This window comes from Protobothrops mucrosquamatus, unplaced genomic scaffold, assembly GCF_001527695.2.
Source record: "Protobothrops mucrosquamatus isolate PMUCROS unplaced genomic scaffold, P.Mucros_1.0 scaffold_95, whole genome shotgun sequence".
NCBI lineage: Eukaryota > Metazoa > Chordata > Lepidosauria > Squamata > Viperidae > Protobothrops > Protobothrops mucrosquamatus.
Genome location: NW_015386171.1, coordinates 547,227 through 568,145, shown reverse-complemented (window position 1 = coordinate 568,145; position 20,919 = coordinate 547,227). Strand labels below are relative to the sequence as shown.

At 36.1% G+C, this 20,919-nt stretch overlaps 1 protein-coding gene across 1 annotated transcript in view; it reads left to right on the top strand.

The window, feature by feature from the left end:
• Nucleotides 1–20,919, top strand: part of SOX6 (SRY-box 6) — a 381,843-nt gene that overhangs the window by 318,870 nt on the left and 42,054 nt on the right. Inside the window, exons 11-13 of the mRNA XM_029283932.1 lie at nucleotides 1,479–1,628; nucleotides 12,750–12,930; nucleotides 15,818–16,008. Of these exons, the coding sequence (XP_029139765.1) occupies nucleotides 1,479–1,628; nucleotides 12,750–12,930; nucleotides 15,818–16,008 (522 nt within the window). The remainder of the gene's footprint in view (nucleotides 1–1,478; nucleotides 1,629–12,749; nucleotides 12,931–15,817; nucleotides 16,009–20,919) is intronic.

The following is a 20,919-nucleotide window of genomic DNA, read 5'->3' as shown; positions in this document are numbered from 1 at the left end:
TAATTATTCTGGAAGTATATTTATGAGGATGATCCTGGCTGTTACCCCAAACTGCTTCTGGTTGGTGCTTGAGAAAGAGGTTGGGAAGTAGGGAGTGGAAGGAGGAAGGTGGAGTGGTTGAGAGTCTAGAGGGAGGAAGGTTTGGTACGAGAAAGAGGGGGAAGCAGAGAGGGGGCAGCCGGGACCACCCGTAAAGTATTTTTTCTTTTGTGTATTGATGTTTTGTATTTATATGCGTCAAGTTTATGTTTATATTTTGTTATACTTGAAAATAATAAAAATTTTAAAAAAAAATGTTCCAAAAACCTCCAATCACTATGACTTAAGCACATCTGGCTTTTACAAATTATTCTTTATTAAACTTTCATTTAATTATATATGCTGAAAGGTCTGCTTTGGATTACTATATTTTTTTTTAATTTGGCCATTTAAATGATAGTAAAGTTGGAAATTACATATAAACCACCATTTTTTTATAGATTTATTTGCGAGAGAGGAATAGACCTTTCCCTGTTTATAATGGGAGAATTATTGCTATTGCTACATGAAGGTGAGGTTTTTAAGGCTGGTTGTTAAGAGACAATCAACTATTTGGTTTGTTCAAGACACAGTGCACAATATTTTAAGAATATGTGACATAATTGTGCTTCTTTTGACAATGTTCAGTTCTCTAAAAAGTGTAAGACTTCTTATGTAAACTCTGTAGTTATTTTTACTAACTTAATGTGCAGGGATCTCATTAAGTTTCTATATTAGCAACTAAAACATGGTATATGCAACGTCTTATAGTTACTGGCAGAAACAGCAGTACAGGTAGTTCACGACTTACAACCACAATTGAGCCCAAAATTTCTGTTGCTAAGCGAGACATGTGTTAAGTGAGTTTTGCCCCATTTTACAACCTTTCTTGCCACAGTTGTGAAGTGAATCACTACAATTGTTAAGTTAGTAACATGACTGTTAAGTGAACCCGGCTTCCCCGTTGACTTTGCTTGTCAGAAGGTCTCAAAAGGTGATCACATAACCCTGGGACACTGCGACTGTCATAAATATGTGTCGGTTGCCAAGCGTCTGAATTTTGATCATGTGATCATGGAGATGCTGCAACGGTCATACATGTGAAAAACGGCCATAACTCACTTTTTTCAGTTCCATTGTAACTTTGGATGGTTACAAAACAAATTGTTGTAAGTCAAGGACTACTACCTGTAATTGTCATTTTTCCTCAAGTCAGAGAAACACTGCAAGGTATTAAAAACAAAACAAAGCATTGTTGGTAGGATAACCAGACAACTCTCCAAGGTTTGTTTGTTTGTTTCATGTGACCATTAATCCAGAAGTCTTCCTTTCCATACCTTTTATCAAGCTGGTTAGATGTGTGATGCCCCAAGTCCAGGAACACAAAACATGAAGCACCTGCCATTTAGGATTCTCTGCTCCAGGACTCCTAAAAGAGAAAAGCTGTTCTTGTTTTGCAGCAACTCTATGCCGCTCAGTTGGCCAGCATGCAGATATCGCCTGGCGCCAAGATGCCTTCCACGCCTCAGCTGCCAAATACGACAGGGACGCTCTCACCAACCGGGATGAAAAACGAAAAGAGAGGGACCAGCCCTGTAACTCAAGTTAAGGTACTGATTTAGTTTGTTCTCCTGAATATTCCAGCTGCATGCAGAGATCTCTTGATTCACTGTCCTTTAACATTGCTTCATTTGACATAAGGATATTGTATATGAGGATGAATCTATATTATTACAGAGCCGTGGGGGCGCAGTGGTTAGAACGCAGTAATGCAGGCTAATTCTGGCAACTGCTTGCCAACTGCCAGCAGTTTGATTCTCACTGGCTCAAGGTTGACTCAGCCTTTCATCCTTCCGAGGTCGGTAAAATGAGGATCTAGATTGTTGGGGGCCATATGCTGACTCTGTAAACCACTTAGAGAGGGCTTTAAAGCACTGTGAAGCGGCACATAAGTGCTGTTGCTATTGCTATTATACAGAAGGAGGCCATCTGGGATGATCCAAGGGCAGGTTTTCCTCATTTTTAAAGGAACTACTACTGTTGATATTACTGAAAGATGTGTTTGTCCTGGCAGAATATATATAAAAAATTGTTATCAACAAGAACATCTCTTTGTACTTTAATTTCACTAAACCTTTGACTGATCACAGCATGTTGTCATTATTGTTGTTTAAGTTTAAATTCTGCCTTTTTGCCTATAATACATTCAGTGAGCTAACACTAATCTTAATAACCTATCATGCCTGAGAGCTGCCCTAGTTATCAGTTTGCTCCCAGGTGCAATTTAAGGTGCTGCTTATCGCTTAATCAATGGAGTGTGCCCATTCTAGTTGATCTCACTAGATGGGCTGAAACATATAAAGACACATAGTCCCTTAGATAGCTAGGCCCTATGCCATGAAGGTCTTTATAGGTGATAACCAACAGCTTGAACTGAATCCATCCAGTTCTCAAAATAGCAGGGATACATGAACAGACTATGACACACCCATTACTTCATGCTCCATGGCATTCTGGACCAGCTATAGTTTCTGAGTTGTCTTCAAATGCAGCTACATGTAGAGCACATTACAGTAGACTCATTATGAGGTGACCCAAGGAATGAATGAAGGGCTTCCTGGTCACAGAAGGAGAGCTACTGGCACACTAAATGTACCTGTGCAAAGATCTTCTTGGCCACAGCTACTACCTGCTCTTTAAGCAGAGGTTTTGAGTCCAGGAGGACCCCTAGATTGGAGGTCAATCTCATATGAGAAAGTATAATTCTATGAAGGATAAAGATCTACTATTAAAAGGCCAGTTTGGTCTAATGGTTAAGGCACCAAGCTAGAAAGCAAGAGACTGTGAGTTCAAGTCCCATCTTAGCCAGGAAAGCCAGTTGGGTGACCTTAGGCCAGTCACTCTTTTTCAGCCCAATTCACAGTTGCTGTTGTGGGGAAAATAAGAGGAGGGTGTGTTGGATACGTTTGCTGCCTTGAGTTATTTGTACAAATAATAAAAGTTGGATATAAATAAATATAAATAAAGATGGAATGTATCCAGAATTTTTTGGGGAGGGACAAACAAAGCCATTTGGTCTTGTCAACAATTGTAATTTTTTTTTTTTTAAAAAAAATTCTAAATGGAAGTAATTTTATTTGTTTTGGGAACTAAGCTTCATTTGCACTGTTACTTATAACGTTTATTATAGATCTTGTATATTTTATTCCTATTTACAAATACTGAGTTTGTGAGCTGCCCAGAGTTGATATTCTGTAACAGTATATAACCCCAGCATATATATACAGTACATACTTAGGCTCTAAATATTTTAAATCATTATAAACTTGTTCAAACAATTTAAAGAGGAAGATCTTGTTTCCTTTCCTGAAAAGAGAAAAAATACAGGTCAAAAACAGTTCTTGAGCAAGTCCATACTATAGTTTGGATACAAAGTAGGGTAAAGCTTCCCCCATGTTCCTGACAACTTCATAAAAAGGGGTCATAGAGACTGGCCCTTCTCTGGAGATTGGTGTTTGGACTTTATACCAAGAGAAGCAATCCTTGAGATAGTTAGACCAGTAACTCAGTGACGGGATATGCTTGACAAATCAGGTTGCCCAGTGTCTGAACTGTCTAGTGGACTGCAGAAAGTCAATGATGTCACTGGCAGTATTGAAGTTTGGCACCATTCCTCCCCCAATTTTGGAGGGGTTTAAGGCTGGAATAGGAATCATAGGTATATTGGTCCTATCTCCTTCCTTAAATACCCCAAGGTTCACTGCCTTATTTATAAAAATAATAGAGGCAGAATATAAATTAAATAAATAAAGTTGCAGTAAATCAAGATCAGAATTTTTTTTTGTTATGGTTAGTGATGGAGTGGTTTGCCTTCTAGAGGCCATGTATTGCTATTGTCACCATTACATCCCAGATAAGAAGATTACAATGGCAATTACTGGTCTTTTGAGAAAGTATTGAGGGATTATAAATGGGAATTGCAATCCTCAATCAGAATCCCTTCCTGTCTTTAATTTGAAAAAGAAAAGAAAAAACTCTAGAAGAACCGATCTAAATACAATGCAATGGATAGCTTTTACTTTATTTGACTAATCAAGGAAGAGTTCCTTCATTTCTTTCAAAATGTGCTTGGAGGTCTTCTAGTCCAAACCTCTGTACAAACAGGAGACTCCATACCATTCTGGACAAATGACTGTCCAATCTCTCAACCATTCATCATATGATTTTAGCCTCTATACCCTTTATCATTTTTTTAAATAATATATTTTATTAATTTTTTAACATGGTCACCTTAATATTCGGTAAACAGTGTGTTGTCTAGGTTTACATTTAAAAAACATTCGCTAACAATTGGTTTCTATGATCTTATAGTCCACATAATAGCTTTACTTGATTTTCTCTTCTTCCCATAATGTTCTCTTTTACCAACCTTAAGTTAATACAATTCTTATTGTTTTGATAGATAACAATAGAATATAATTTTTTTCCCTAATATTTCCGCAAATAATAATCACATCAATATAATATTTCTTTTCTATCTAGTCATTCTGGTTGCCTCATCATAGATCCCGTTTACAGTTCTTGTTTACATTTGTTTTTCCCACAGTATTCAAGACATTCTTACTGGTTAAGATTTTCTCAAAGTTAATTACATTTAAATATTTGATTCTATTTTTTCTCATGTAAACCACCCCATAACTTTTACCTTACTTAAGGAATAAATAAGAGAAAAAAAGAACAAGAATAAAGAGGGATAAAAAGATAGTATACTACTGAAAGTCCATGTTTCCCCTAAGCTAATACATATTTATTTCCAAAAATTTTCCATTCTTTTTTTACCATAATTAAGAATATATTTAATCTTTAAATATTCCATTTAATAAATCTAATCATCTGGTCTTTTAACTCTTATTCAGAACATTTTTTTCCAATCCATTGTAATTTTCTTAAAATCAAGCACATTTAAATATCTAAAATATGTCCTTATATATAAGCCATTCTAACTCTTTTATATTACTCATATCAGGAAATAAGAGAAGAAAAGGGAAGAAAGAGAAAATACTATGTTATTTGAGGGGCTCCTCCTTCTCAAAATAAAATTCATATCCAAAATCTTTCTATTACTTTAACCATATCCAAACAGGTGTTTCTTTTTTAAACATTCTCTCTGATAAGTCCCATCATCTATTTTCTTAATTTTTACTTTGGCCTTCTTCTTTTGCACAGTGTCCTTAATCGGTATATTCTGCTGAATCAAAAAGTCTTTCCATATTCTTGTAGGTATCACTGTAAGTCAAGTACAATATCTTAGTAAGAAGCATTTGCTCTTTCATGTTTGTTGAAAATCTTTTTCTTTTTCTCTCTGTATCTCTTATCATTTTTTGTCTCTCCAGTTCTAGTGGTGTTCCTGACATCTCTGCAATCCATTTTGCCCAGTCTTTTTTCTTATCCTCAAATTTGTCTTGTGGTCTTAAAGTATAATTGCCTTTTCCAAAACCAATATTTCTTGTAAAAAAAATTTCCACTTGGGTTAAATCATACTTCTTTATTGTGTTAAGTTCCATCTTTGAGTCTCTGTCCTCGAATTTGTGTTCAGTTATTTGTTTTATCTGCTTCTTCTCTATTGTTATTTCCTGGGATTTTTTGTTGTTGTAAAGTTAAACTGGAGATGAATTGGTTTATGTTTTCAAAGTTATTTTGGATTTCGTTGTGGTTTGAAGTCATTGTTGTTTGAATTAGTTGCAGCATCTCATATGTCTCCTCTTGAAAGGTATTTATTTTTTCTTGATAAGTTCTTTCTGCAAGTCTCTGATTTTCCGTAGTGCTTAAGAATCGAGGTTTTCTTTTCTCTGCAAATATCTTTAGAGTCACAGTTTAGTAGATATTTATAATCCAAAAGGTTCAAAAAGGTTTTCTGAAGTTTATAATCCTCTCTTTGTCTGCAATCCAAATTGTTTTCTTTTTTTGTCACAGTTGTTCTCTATTGCTATAGCTTTGAAGGTCACAAGCACAGTTTTTTCCAGATTTTGCCAAGTCCTATATAAAAGCCATAGCTGTCATAGTCTTTATCCACCACTAGATGTCAGCACCAGTTAATTTTTCAAATTATTAAAATAGAAAATTGCCTTTAAAATGAGAATCCTAACCATTCAACAATTCCAAACGTATCCAGATTTAGGTTTTATATTCATTTCATTTCATTTCTATATGTTTTGGTCCTCCATAAAAGGTTTAATTCGCTGCTTCTGTTAGTAAAAGGGTGGGGCAAAAATCCCCCTCCTTCACGTTCGGAGGTTTTTTGCTTCTTGGGAATTTTTTCCCCCAGGAAAATTAATAAGTAGGATAGAGAAAATTGATGATCTTATCCAGATTCAAATGCGCTGTTTACAATCAGCTTAAAATAGTGCTTTTTGACTTTGGTTGCTTGTAGCTTGGGCTAGACTCTGAAGTTAGGCTAGCCTTTCTCCTGTTGGTTTCTGGAAGGCTTCTCCTGGACCGATCGGGTCGACTGCTGTCTCTCCATGGTCCGCAGGACTTCCTTCTTTGCTGCCTCTTCGGGGCAGCTTCTGGCCCATTTAGGGTCCCCTAACAGGAAGAAATTCAGCCAAAGGGCAAGGAGCCCCAAAATCCCTTGGCTGCTGCGCTACTGCGCAAGACCGGAAGTCTACCCTTTATCATTTTTGTTGCTCTTCTCTGCACACTTTCTAGAGTCTCAGTATCTTTTTTGTATCGTTTGTATTCCAAGTGTGGCCTCACTAGTGCAGTATAAAGTGGTACCATCACTTCTTGTGACCTTGATGCTATTCTTCTGTTGATCTAGTGTAGGACTACATTGGCTATTTTGGGAGCTGCAGCACATTGCTGGTTCATACTTAAGTAGTGATTGACTAGGACACCTAGATCCTTCTCACAGTTATTACTGTTGAGCCAGGTGCCACCTATTCTATACCTATGCATTTGATTTTCCTGCCTAAGTGCAGGACCTTACTTTTCTCACAACTGAATTACATTTTGTTCAAGTCTGTCAAGAGCCTTCTGAATTTTGAATCTGTCTTCCAAAATATTAGAAATTCTCCCTAGCTGGTGTCATCTGCAAATTTGATGAGTTCTCCTTCTATCTTTTCATCTAGATCATTTATGAAGATATTGAAGAGCACTGGGCCCAAGACAAACTCTTGAGTTACCCCACTGCATATTTCTCTTGATGTAGATGTAGTTTCATTGAGGTCTAGATGCTGGGTGCGGTTGGTCAGCCATCTAGTGTTAGTACTATCTATCGCACATTGTTGTATCTTTTCAAGAAGTAGGCTGTGGTCTATTTTGTCAAATGCCTTACTGAAATCTAAATATACTATACTTGGACTTTTAACTTTGTTCTATTCTCTTGTACTCCTTTTTTTGTTCCCATCTAGGTGGCTTCTCCTGGATATGCTCGTGCTCATGAATGGACAATTTATATTCCTATTGGAAGCATACTATTTTTGATATGAGTAAAATTCACTAATTACCTCCAATCTTCAAGGTTTGAATTGTCCATTTCCTTTGCATCTGGCATCATAGGGTTTTACTACAGATAGTCCTTGACGTATGACCACAATTGAGCCCAAACTTTTTGATGCTAAATGGGACATTTGTTAAGTGAATTTTGCCCCATTTTACGACCTTTCTTGCCACCTTTGTTAAGTTAGTAACACAGTTAAGTGAATCTGGCTTCCCCATTGACTTTGCTCGTCAGAAAATCACAAAAAGTGATCACATGACCCCAGGACACTGCATCTGTCATAAATATGAACTAGTTGCCAAGCGGCCAAATTTAGTTCATGTAACCATGCGGATGCTGCAACAGTTGTATATGTAAAAAACGGTGATAAGTCACTATTTTCAGTGCTGTTGTAACTTTGAACTGTCACTAAATAAACTGTTGTAAGTTGAGGACTAGCTGTATTTGCTTGAGAAATGACATAAAAAAGAACAGAAAAATTAGTGAGTGAGTTTAAGTGAGTGACTTTGGTAAAGGTCTGATAGATGCAACTTGAAGCATAAGTTATGTTTTTTTAATAATATTTTGCTTACACTATATGCTATAAGCCAGTGGTCAGAAGTGGGGCAGATAGGAGAAAGGATTTAGGCTGTTTTCAGAAACTGCTGAAAAGTTATAAAAACCATCCGTTCTACTGTACATTACAATATTTAGTTTTGTTGAAGAGGGCTATTGCCCTATTGCAAATTAAACTTAATTTGCATTTGAACAGGTATATTCTTGTTGCAATGTGCAAATACTAATTTATTCTCATTTTACATATATTGAAAAAAGTGCTTCCATTGTTGGTTCTGTAAGGATGTGTATGCGTGCTTGTGTAAAGAATCTGTTCTTGTATTATTTGTGTGGAAAGGTTATTGTTTAATCTTCTATAAAGGGACTACAACCTTATTTATGTTTGACTGCAGTTAATTTGGCGAGACCCATTCTGAATAGGCATGCAGAGAATAGATTTGTTCAAATAATTCCCTTGCTTAATTCTGCATAGACATGCAGTGAGTAACACCCTTGCTTATTTCTGGGGCAGACTTATTTGAAAGTCTGATTTGGTTGATTTTCCCAAAGGCTTCTTTAGGGCCTGACAAACAAAGTACATAGTAGGTCTAGTTGTTGAACAAAAAAATATTGCTTATTGTGTTGCTATGTTTCAGGGACATAGCTATGTACCTGTATTGAATTCTGAAATGTTGTGACTTAGGTGTGCATATGTTTTCTTTGTTCACATGAAATGTGTTGTCTGGCAGCATTGATTTGAGTAAGGGATGAACAAATATTAGGCAGAAAAGTAAGCAGTAAAGGTCTGGTCCAAGAGAACTAAACTGTCTATGTTACACAGGCTGCCCTAGATAGCTCTAAGAAGGAGAAGTCAAGATCACTTTCCTTATATTGTCAGGGGGGAAAATCAAATCAATCCTGCATATAAGGACATTATGTATGTAAATGAATGCCCTTAACTCTGTGCCAGCATAATTATTACAAACATGAGGAATATTTCTATTTCTATTAGAAATAGAAATTAAGCTACTGTTTAAAAGACATGAAAATATTTGCATACATACAACTGACACATGTCTGATTGGATGTTACATGGAGCATAATTAGCAAAATCCAGTAAGCATGTTTTATGTTCCTGCCTGAATGGTTTATGGGAAATGGTTTGATAAGATAAAATAACTGAGCCAGCCTCCCCTGGTGTCAGCTATAAGGATGACCCTGGCACTGGCATAAAGGTTTTGTCACAGTATTTTTTATCCAATATGACTGATTGATAAAAAAAACTTACATATTTTACTACCACAAACACTGGAGGGCATAGTCCCTATATAATAATAAAACTAAACTATCAAGAAAGTGCAGCATTATAAAAATGGCTTAGTTTTGAATTGGCCTATTCAATAAATTTCCTGCTGTAAGATGTGCTGTGTACAATTTTGACAGCAAGAAGAATGCCAGTGATAAGATAATGGAGAGTATTATTGTATTCTTTCATATATTTCTCAGCTTTGAAGTCTTCAGTTCTGCCTGCTAAAATATAGATGATGCACCTTTCTATCCAGCATATCTCAGCTTTGGGCATACTTTAAATGAAAGAGTCAGGTTGCCAGGCTCTTTTCATTTTAATTACAGAAACTCAGTATTCTGCTATCCCAAAAATGCTGTGCCTGGCTGATTGCTAACAAGTTCAGCGGAGGGTACAAGCTCGCTGATGAACAGTAAAAGATAGTATTGTAAAGAGGAACACTAGATCAAAAGAACAAGTTCTTTCTGTTCTTGCGTTTCCGAAAGTAGTAGCACAGGTTTTTTTTTTGATAGGAGTTCTTCAAACTAATTTTGACTCATTTCTTAATTATTTATTTATTGGATTTAAATTTGCCCTTTAAAAAGCAATAAGAATATAAAATATACGTAAGAGACACTGAAACCGAAATACAGATAAAATCCCAGTGTTCGGTAAAACAAAACAAATGAACAATTATATCTAACAGTTAAACGTTTGGCAGAAAAGATGTGCTTTTAGCACCTCCAAAATATTGGGGTATTAAGGACCAGATCCATCTCCCTAGGGAATACATTCTTCAGCCTGCGAATCACACAGGAAAAGAAACTTTCAAGCGTACCAGATGGATGTAATTCTAGCAGTGGAGATAATCTTCAAAGTGGTTCATTGAAGAGACCAGGAAGGTTCCATATAATATAAATGATCCTACACATAGAAGAACACTGAAATGGCCTTAAAAAGGAATTCAGTAACCTTTATGTAAAAATCAGCTCAGCCAGGATATTTAGAAGGGAGTGAAGAAAAAACTTAAGATTGGCCAGCTTTGATATCCTTTAGAGGAGGGGAAGAGAGAGAGAATCTCTCTCAGGTTTTCAAGATTCTTATTTTATTCTATGGCAATAAAGTAGCATTCCTGATATCTCTTTCCTGAACTTGCCTACTTCAAAAGGCTGACACATAGTCAGGACTTAATGTTTAGGGTCTTGAAAGTCAGGGCCAATACCTTGTGGGCAACTGTGGACAACTTTCCATATAGGATTGATATCATCCCTATATTTGTTCTAGTCTAGCTGCCACATTTTGTACCAATGACAATTTCTAGATGTTTTTCAAGAATGCTCCTACATATTCTACTTTGCAGTAATGAAGGTGGTTGACACCCAAAATATAGGTAATTGATATTAAATCTAGCTAACTCGGAAAGGGTCACAGCTGGAAAAGAGTTCCTTGACATAGCCATATTTACAAATCCAGGGAGAGTTTGGGATCAAGGAGCATTTGTAAGCTGAAAAGCTGTTCTTTCTGGAAGAACACAAACTGCTCTGAGCAAACTATTTCAACTCAAAAAAAGATCAACTTTTTTTTTATCAACACACCCCTCAATCTTTCTGGATTTAGTTTCAGTTTGTTTTCTGTCACCTGGCTCATTACTGAGGTTGGACAACATTGTATTGATTACTCTCTTGGATTAGAAGATAAGAAGATTGGAAGAACTGAGTGTCATTAGCCTATTGATAGCATCCAGTTCAAAAACTCTTACACAGAAGTTACACAAACTGAGCAACTCCCTGTTATAATTTGAAAATCATGAGTCTGAATATGTCAATACCAAATTCAGATTGTTTTATTTTTCCATGTATAAGATATATATATATGCATGCAGTATGTTAGAAACTGACACATTAGCATTTCTTCTTAAAAAGTTGATGAAAGCATAACCTGATCTTGTAATATTTATTTAATGACAATCATATATCTAGTTACACTCAGCTAGAGTATATGATTCATGATACAGAAATAATGCAGAATTTAACTGAAAGTTCAGAAATGTGAATTTTGGAATATGGTATGTTTTCTTTCTCAGGGACAGATACATACATACAGACATGTTTATAAAAACACACCACTCATAAATTATAATTAAGGTGGCATATATCATATAAAATAATTTTCAAACAATAAAATAAAAGATAAATACAAAATAGACCACTAACAAATCACAATAAACACACAAACACAGGCTAGCTTTGCTGCAAGTTTTAGTACAGTAGCATCTTGAACCTCTTCCGGACTCTATTCCCTGTTTTTGACCAAATACATAATAGCTAGTGCAAACATCAGGATTAAAAGCCATTGATCAAGGGAGTTTAAGTAAGCAGCACTGAAGAATTACAAAAACCAAAGTGTTCATCCCTTCTTATTTCTTTATTATTATTATTATTATTATTATTATTATTATTATTATTATTATTATTATTATTATTATTATTATTATTATTATTATTATTATTATTATTATTATTATTATTATTATATATCATCAAATCAACTCTGATTGACCACATAGATAGACTTTTTCTGTGATGTGACGTTCTGTCCTATCAATAGCAACCAGTTTACTAAATAGTAAGAACCAGATGTTATTTTACTTCATTTGTACTAGCATCTGCTGTTGTTGGTAGGCTAAAGATACAAACATTTCATCATCAGTTTGGGTGTGTGCCAGTAAATATACTAATAATATTAAGCATATTGCTACCCTACTAGACTTTTTGAAAGAAACGAAGAAATAAAATATATTGAAATTATATTTATTTATTAGATGTATGTGTCACCCATCTTGTCTAGAAAAGACTTTATTTGAAAAGCCTTTCATAAAACAAAGTGGCAAGAGGATCATAGCTATAGTATATGAAAATAAAACTAAAACAATTACCGTAAGTCATCTAATGTTCTTTTAAATTTTTTACCACAATGCTGCCCCTTATTCAAGTGCATATTAACAACATACATGCCGTATTGTAGTTTAAGAAGTTTCCAGCAGACACAGTTAAACATGGCAACATTGCTGGTTAGATTTTTTAAAAATCATTCTTTGTGAATGCCCTGGGTTAATTTAGATCTCAGAAAACACATTAGGAAATTAAACAGTAATGCAAGCTAATTCAGATTTTAATTTGTCAAAAAGAACGATCTAACCACATAGTTAATGTAAACAGAGGCACAGCACAGAAAAATTAATGAGGTTTCCCTTTCATTGAATCTTCAAGGAGTGTAGATAATTAGCTTCTTTTGTTATTATTGCAGGAAAATGCAGCATTGTCTGGAAGGTGTAAAATAGCTGTGGCTTCCTAAGTGATAATGTGTTTCATTTGTCTTCTCCTAATAATTATTTACATTAAACTCTTCTAGGATGATGCTGCACAGCCACTGAATCTCTCTGCTAGACCCAAGACAGCAGAACCTGTCAAATCCCCGACGTCGCCAACGCAGAGCCTCTTCCCTACGAGTAAAACCAGCCCCGTGAATGTGGCCAATAAAAGTGGAATCCCCAGTCCTATTGGCATGACTCTGGGAAGAGGATCCTCTCTAGGTACTCAAAAAGGAACAAATCTGGGTCATTTCAAATAGGGATGAGAGGTCTCTAGTCTTCTCCTGTGGGCCTAGTTTCATGTTTTTTTTTTGGTTTTTTTTTGCAGAACCAGGTATATTCAAGGTTTCTTAACATTTACAAGGTCTTTGACATTTATTGCATGGAAGCTCTGTCATATTTATTAGGCCTTTGATTTTTATTTTATCTCAATAGATTTACATGGGAATCTATGAGGGAAAGTAGTCCTTTCAATATACTTTAAAGGATAAATTAAAGGTAAATTTAAAAAAAACATAAATTCTTTGAGTCATGCTCAGCTAATCCATTGGAGTGGGTGGCTATATTAAATCTAATAAATAGTCATAACAAATAGGGAGGCTTGGTTCTTCACATCTGAGGCTAAAGAGTTGTTTCAGATTGGGCATGGCCTTCTTTAAGGAGGTCCTATTAAATCTATCAGGTCCTCCTTAAAGCTGCATCTTTTCCTGGGTTCATACAGTAGCTACATATTCACTGGAGGCACTGGTAGCACACCTATCCTCTTTCCAAACACCTCCTTAACTCAACCCTATACACATAGATTCTCTATGGAGGGGCCAAGAGGTGCAGCTTGCACATTTTAGCATCAAATCTCAATTTATTGGTACAGTCATTTGATTTACTTATTATTCAAATTTATTTATGTGCCCATCTCTCCCAAAGGGGGCTCTGGGCAACGCAGAGCAATAAATAAGTCAGCCAATACAAAACAAATAAAAATCTAAAAAGTCAATAGCATCAAAAGCAAAAATGTCATGGAAGAACTCTGTGGAGATTGATTTGTGACTGACTTCTTTCAGGATATTTTCCCAGTCCAAATGCTAACCAGTCCCAACCTTGGTAGACAGACAAGATCAGGTCAAGTAAATAATAAAGATATTACTGAAAATGTAAACAGTCTGAAAACTCTAATAAAAATAAATCAAGGTGCGCAGTGGAAAAATTGGGACTAAGATTAAATATAAAGATGACCAAACTAATGACAATAAGTACAACAACCAAATTTAGAATTAACAATGAATATATTAAAGGGCAGAAGCCATCCACCACTTTAGGATCAAATGTCAACAATAAAGAAACAGCTATTGGACATACTGCAGACTGGTGCTTCAGGCAGAATAACAAAATAATGGCTGTGGGGAAAATATTCAGATGCCTTGATATGCCTATATCTACAAAGATCAGAATAGTGCAGGCAGTGATATTTCCTAGGACACTCTATGGAAGTGAACATTGGATTTTGAAGAAGTGGGATTGAAAAAGTAATGACATGTTTGAATGTTGATGTTGGGAAAAAAAACTCCTGAGAATACCATGGATAGCCAAGAAAACAAAGTAATCAATGAACAAATCTCCAGAATTTCACTCAAGGCACAAATGACCACTCTCAAATTATCCTATTTGAGTCCTATTATATGAAGACCTCTAGAGAGCTCTCTAGAGAGGGCTCTGATGCTAGGAAAGTTGGAAGAAAAGAGAAGACCCTCAGCAAGGTGGACAAACTCAGTTATAGTAGCAATGTAGTATGACCTGAAGGTTCAGGTTGGAGCCAATTCATCCTGAAGAAAACCTATCTATGTGGTTGCTCAGAACGGATACTGATTTGTTGTCCCATTATTAACTATTAATATTTCAATGTGTCTGCAAAAAAACCCCACCAGAATGTAAAAATTTAATAAATGTTGATGCATGCTTTTGTTGTCCCATGCAAAAAGTAATTTCTAAGCACTCTACAAAGCCGTCGTCCAAAAAGCATATTGCAATAATCTACATACAGTATATTGTGATTAAATCATATATTATAATGGCCAATCTAAAGTCTCAAGAAACCTATCCAGTTGGCACACCTATCTAAACTGGGTAAAGGCATGTAGTTGAAATATTCCTAACACTAAATTATTTTTATGGTTTGATCGAAACGTAGACAAGTAATCTTTTATACAATTAAATCCAACATTGGAAGTAACAAGTATTTAATAGCCATACACACTTGCTTCTCAGTGTCTCTGATCAGAGCCAGAATTAAAATATATTGTTTCAATTCTTTTACAACTTTGACTGTAACATGCCATTTCATGGTTACAATCCCTTGAATCCAGGATTATTCAGAATATGCACTAGATTTAAAAGAGCATCCTAGAAAGTTTGCTTCATAGCTATACCTCACTCTCCGTTTCAAAAATTGCTTCATTAGATGCTTTCTATGATAAAAAAAAATCTTTCAAGTAATGTAAGGCTTTATCTTCCTTTCTTTCTCGTCTCCAATCACTGAATATTGTGGTAAAAATTGAACAGGATTTATTTATTTTATGTTCTATAAGGTTCATGGTTGAATGTAGTTAACATGAATGTTCTGGGTTCAGCTTGACAGCTTCATAATGGAAAAACAAATGAAACAGCAATGAATTATATCAGTTATCACTTGGAAATATCAACCTCTATAAGAAAACATATGAATTTTTCTTGAACATCAGTTAAGATTTACAAATACATTTACAAACCAAAGCAAAAATCATGTGTAGGTACATTTTGGTCCTTTGCGCTAGGATTGAAAAATACGCTGAAATCCTCACTTTAAAAGGCATCAAATGTTTTGATTAAATCATTAATATAATAATAATTTCTGTTAATTGCTTCGGGAGAGGTTATCTCTGATTAAACATCGCTCAGAATGGAAAACAAAATTATAGCTGTTGCCCAAATCTAAAATTACTATCTATTTTAATGTTACAAGATACAGGCTTAAATATTTGCAGCAGCTGAAATTACGTTTGTGTGTGTGTGTGTGGATATAAATTGCTTGAAAAGGGGATATTTTAATGCACTCTTACAATCCTTTTCTTTCTAGACATCCTTTCCAGTCTTAACTCACCTGCCCTATTTGGGGACCAGGACACTGTAATGAAAGCAATTCAGGAGGCTAGGAAGATGAGAGAACAAATCCAGCGGGAGCAGCAGCAGCAACAGCAGCAACCACATATTGATGGAAAGCTTCCCAACCTGAATAATATGGGCCTAAACAACTGTAGAACCGAAAAGGTAACACAATAGCTCTTCCACCCTTGTTGCTGCTAAATTTATTTGCCTGGTGGATAGCTATTTAATTCCAGGAAGTTACAGTTTTTAATCACTTTTCACATTGACGTGTGTGCAATGTAGGTCCAGGAGGGGAAAAAAAAAAGTAGATTGGATTGATCAGAACAAGATTTTTCCATGAGGAAGATTTACACAGGGCTCCAGTGGCACCAACAGGGGATATCATTTCCCCTCCCCACCATTCTGCACCATATGAGAATCAATGTAGGTATCGCAAATTGGCCAAAGTTTCATTTGAAGAATGGCAGATGGTTAAGGATAGGTCAGGAGGAACTAAGAGCCCTGTTCCCATCTCCACTCAGTCATATTCTGTGAATGCTGTCCCAGAAAACTTTAGGCTTCTTATATTAAGTTCCCAAGTTACAGAAATATTATATGGTACAAATAGTAGCAATATGGATTAGAGTTGTCTTTCTTCATGGATACTGGGCTCCATTTGTCTAGTATCTCCTCTCCAGTGACATACTCCCAATAACCCCAGTAGGAATATACAGAGAATTCTTCCTGCTAGTTGTCACCTCGTCTTCTAATTGGTATTTGATGTCATACTGCTAGGGTATGCTAGGTTACCTGGCAATTCAGTAGAGTCATAATAGCTCAGTAGAATTTTCTTTACCTAATTTCTCACAGTAGTACAGTATCTTGTCAAGTGATCTAACTGTTGTTTTGGAAAGTAAAAAAATAATAACAGTTCCCTTTTCTTCAGTTTTTTTCTGAAACAAAAGGAAAGTATTTCACGCCATTGATTATTTTCTGCACCTTTTTCATCTCTAAAACCAGGGCTGATCTGTGGCCTACAAAAATCCAGACAACCACTAGGTGGCGGGCAAGAGTCATAGAAAACCCTATATTTTTGCCATCTCCTATTGATGTGAATATTTACAACTCAGATGTACCAACTCTTTTATTAATCAGGGCAGAGTTCTATTTTGTATAGGGAACTTTTATTTAAATTCATCTTCATATAAAGAGAGAGAATGGTTATGTGAAGTGGTGCTAATATATATATGATTTATTGACCACCTATCTTACCACAGGGTAATTGTGGGCGGTTATATTATTTATATTACCATCTTCCTTCTACGTACAACATATTCGGAATGGCTGTACTGTACAATCTACTACTCGATAAGATAGAAAAATGTGGGTTAGACAGCATCACCACCAGATGGATTCGTAGCTGGCTGATCGGCCATACTCAGCGTGTGGTCCTCAATGGAACCGCATCTACATGGAGGGAAGTGTGTAATGGGGTGCCCCAGGGCTCTGTTCTAGGTCCAGTGCTCTTCAACATCTTCATCAATGATTTGGACGAGGGGATAGATGGGGAACTCATCAAATTTGCGGATGACACCAAGCTGGCAGGAATAGCCAACACTCCAGAAGACAGGCTTAAGATACAGGAGGACCTGGACAGACTTGAACACCGGGCGCTATCTAACAAAATGAAATTCAATGGTGAAAAAAGTAAGGTTCTACATTTAGGCAAGAAAAATCAAATGTATAGGTATAGTATAGGGGGTACCTTGCTCAACAGTAGTAACTGTGAGAGGGATCTCGGAGTCCTAGTGGACAATCACTTAAATATGAGCCAGCAGTGTGCTGCAGCTGCCAAAAAAGCCAATGCGATGCTGGGCTGCATTAACAGAGGGATAGAATCAAGATCACGTGAAGTATTAATGCCACTTTACAATGCCTTAGTAAGGCCACACTTGGAATACTGCATCCAGTTTTGGTCACCACGATGTAAAAAAGATGCTGAAACTCTAGAAAGAGTACAGAGAAGAGCAACAAAGATGATTAGGGGACTGGAGGCTAAAACATATAAGGAACGGTTGCTGGAATTGGGTATGTCTAGTTTAATGAAGAGAAGGATGAGGGGGGACATGATAGCAGTGTTCCAATATCTCAGGGGCTGCCACAAAGAAGAGGGAGTCAAGCTATTCTCCAAGGCGCCTGAAGGCAGGACGAGAAGCAACAGATGGAAACTGATCAAGGAGAGAAGCAACTTAGAACTAAGGAGAAACTTCCTGACAGTTAGAACAATTAACCAATGGAACAACCTGCCTCCAGAAGCAGTGAATGCTCCAACACTGGAAGTTTTTAAGAAGAGACTGGACAGCCATTTGTCTGAAATGGTGTAGGGTTCCTGCCTGAGCAGGGGGTTGGACTCAATGATCTCCAAGGTCCCTTCCAACTTTATTTTTTTTTTATTATTATTATTATTATTATTATTATTATTATTATTATTATTATTATTATTATTATTATTATTATTATTATTATTATTATTATTATTATTATTATTATTATTATTATTATTATTATTATTATTTCAAAAGACCCAGATGAAGAATGCACGCACAAGCTTTAGATGGAGCTCAGCCTTTCTCCTCTCTTTGAATAACATTCTGGGGTGCAGTTTAATTGGGAATTCTGAATATTTATGGTGTTTTTCATATCAGAAGTAGATATTTCATACAAAAGAGTTACATTTTAGAAGAATTCTTAGGAAAAATAATCTGCATAGGTAAGGAGATAGTTTAGTTTGAAGACCTGGACAATTTGTTTGGCTTCGCTTACAGGCTTTTGGACAAACAAACGAGGTAAGTATCAGTTGTGGTGTTTTGGTAGCAAAGTAATGGAAGCAGGCAATTCTCTCTAAGGAATAGATACATATCTACGAAATATATTAGAGATATAGTGTGTCTATAATTTGCTTCCTTGCAGGACTGGTAAGAGCATTATTTAGATACCACATGAATCATTATTTCTTGTACAATAATAGCGGACCATATACAATGTTATTATTCTGGGTGACTCAAGACAAAAAGTTTTGCAGCCTTTAAGCAGAAGACAAGAGCTTTGATTATGAGATAGAGCAGGGGGAAAAGGAACAGATGATCAGTAACATGCATGTTACAATCTTTCACAGTCATGTTATCTATCGCAATGAAATCTGAAATGAAAAGTGTAGTTTGATCTTGTACAGTGGTGGGATTAAAAATACCTACACAACTGGTTCTCTGCGTGGACACCACTTCTGGAAATCTGTTGTGGGCCTGGGCCTCCGAGGCCCAGAACGAACTTCCGGAAGTGGTGTCCATGCACTTCCGGCGGTCTGTTCTGAGCCATGCAAAAAAGGGTTAGGGTTTCAGCCGGTTCACCAAAGTTCACAAAACTTTGTTCTGCCGAACCAGTGCAAACTGTTTGAATCCCACCATTGGTCTTGTAGTAATAGTTGTAGTAGTTTTTATTACAAATTACTACTATATCATTATTATCGATAAGGATTTACTGAGTTTATAACTACATGTATATGTGTTAATATTATACACTTTCTCTGTCTCTATCTCTGTCTCATAAATAGCCTTGAGAATAGGTCAGGGAAAATATTGAAATGTGTTAATGCTCTTCAGAATTTAGAAAAAATTCATATCTTGTTACATAAAAGATATAGTCAGGAACCTTGGGGGTAACATAGATTGATCTTACTATACTTCCAAATCTTTAGCCTATTATTTGACAGCAGTAACTACCTGATCATGGCTTATCATCAGAATGGCCTCTTTTGCTTTGGTATTGTGAATAAGTAAATAAAAGTAAGCTTAGGTGAATGTTGTAGCATACTTGGACAGATCAATATTGGGTCCTGTGCTATAGTCTACCAAACAGTCGATAAAGTTGTATAGTTGGTTTTGGTTTTTTTTACATTTTATTTGTACTGTCTCAGTGCATATAATAGTTGTCAGTAAACCAAGAATCTGGGGCACTAGTAGCCATTTTCCAACCCATTCTCAAAGGGAGGAACAAGAGGTCTGAGATTCATTACTCAGTTGCAAGTACAAAGGAAAAAGTGCTCAGTAGATAGAACTGTCAAATATATGTTTTCATTTGCATTTATATGTTGCCTTGTTAGATTTCTCAGAGCAACGGGGGTAAAATGGATCCATGCCTATAAAAGGGATTTACATAGCTTCTTGCCCCCAGAGGATTAACCATGGTTTGCAAAACATATTTTATAATCTAATAAATATTTATCTGCACAAGATGTGATTTAAATGATAGCATTTTAAAACTCATTTAACACAGAATCCCATTGTGAAATAATTTTTATAACAGCTAGAAAAAAAAGCTGAAAGTGTGATACACGATTTCTTGAGAGTGAAGGTTCATTCTCCGAGCTTGTGGGTTGGTTTCTGAATGTTTTATTACCAGGCTGGCTAACATCTTCAGCAGAGTTTAGGGGATGTCAATGTCAGTGTTCTTGTTTATAAGGGCTTCAGGTGTGGGTATGTCAAGTGAGGTTACATCAGGTCGGGGCCATTGGGAGGTGAACTGGTGGGAGGGGAGCTTGCATGGGTTGGTTGAAGGTCAGAGCTACACCCACATCCTACACCCGAGCTACAGATATTTGCCACTATTGCACACTATTTCTTATTAAACATGGCCTTATGAGGTCCACAGGCTCTTCTGAAGAACAGATTTCAGTTTGGAAACAACCCTGACCACAGTTAGAACCTTTTATTGGTTGCTTTCTAAATCTGTTTTTCCAAAACCATTGAAAATAAATGAATTCTGCTGCCTTCGTGTAGACGCTATATTGTTCCAAGTAATCCTTGATACTGCTAATGAGTGCTCTGGGCTAGTTCTGAAGTTAGTCTGAACTTCTGTGACCCTAAAATATTCAGTGAGACTATTTGAACAATCTATCTTTTTTTTCCCCAAATATCTTATGAGCAGTCCTATTTTTGCCTTTTCAGAGAGCTTATCACTCCATGTTTTTGACTTTTAATCAAGCTAGTAGGTTCTTTAAGAGAAATAGCTTTTTCTGACAGTCCACAATCTGCCTTT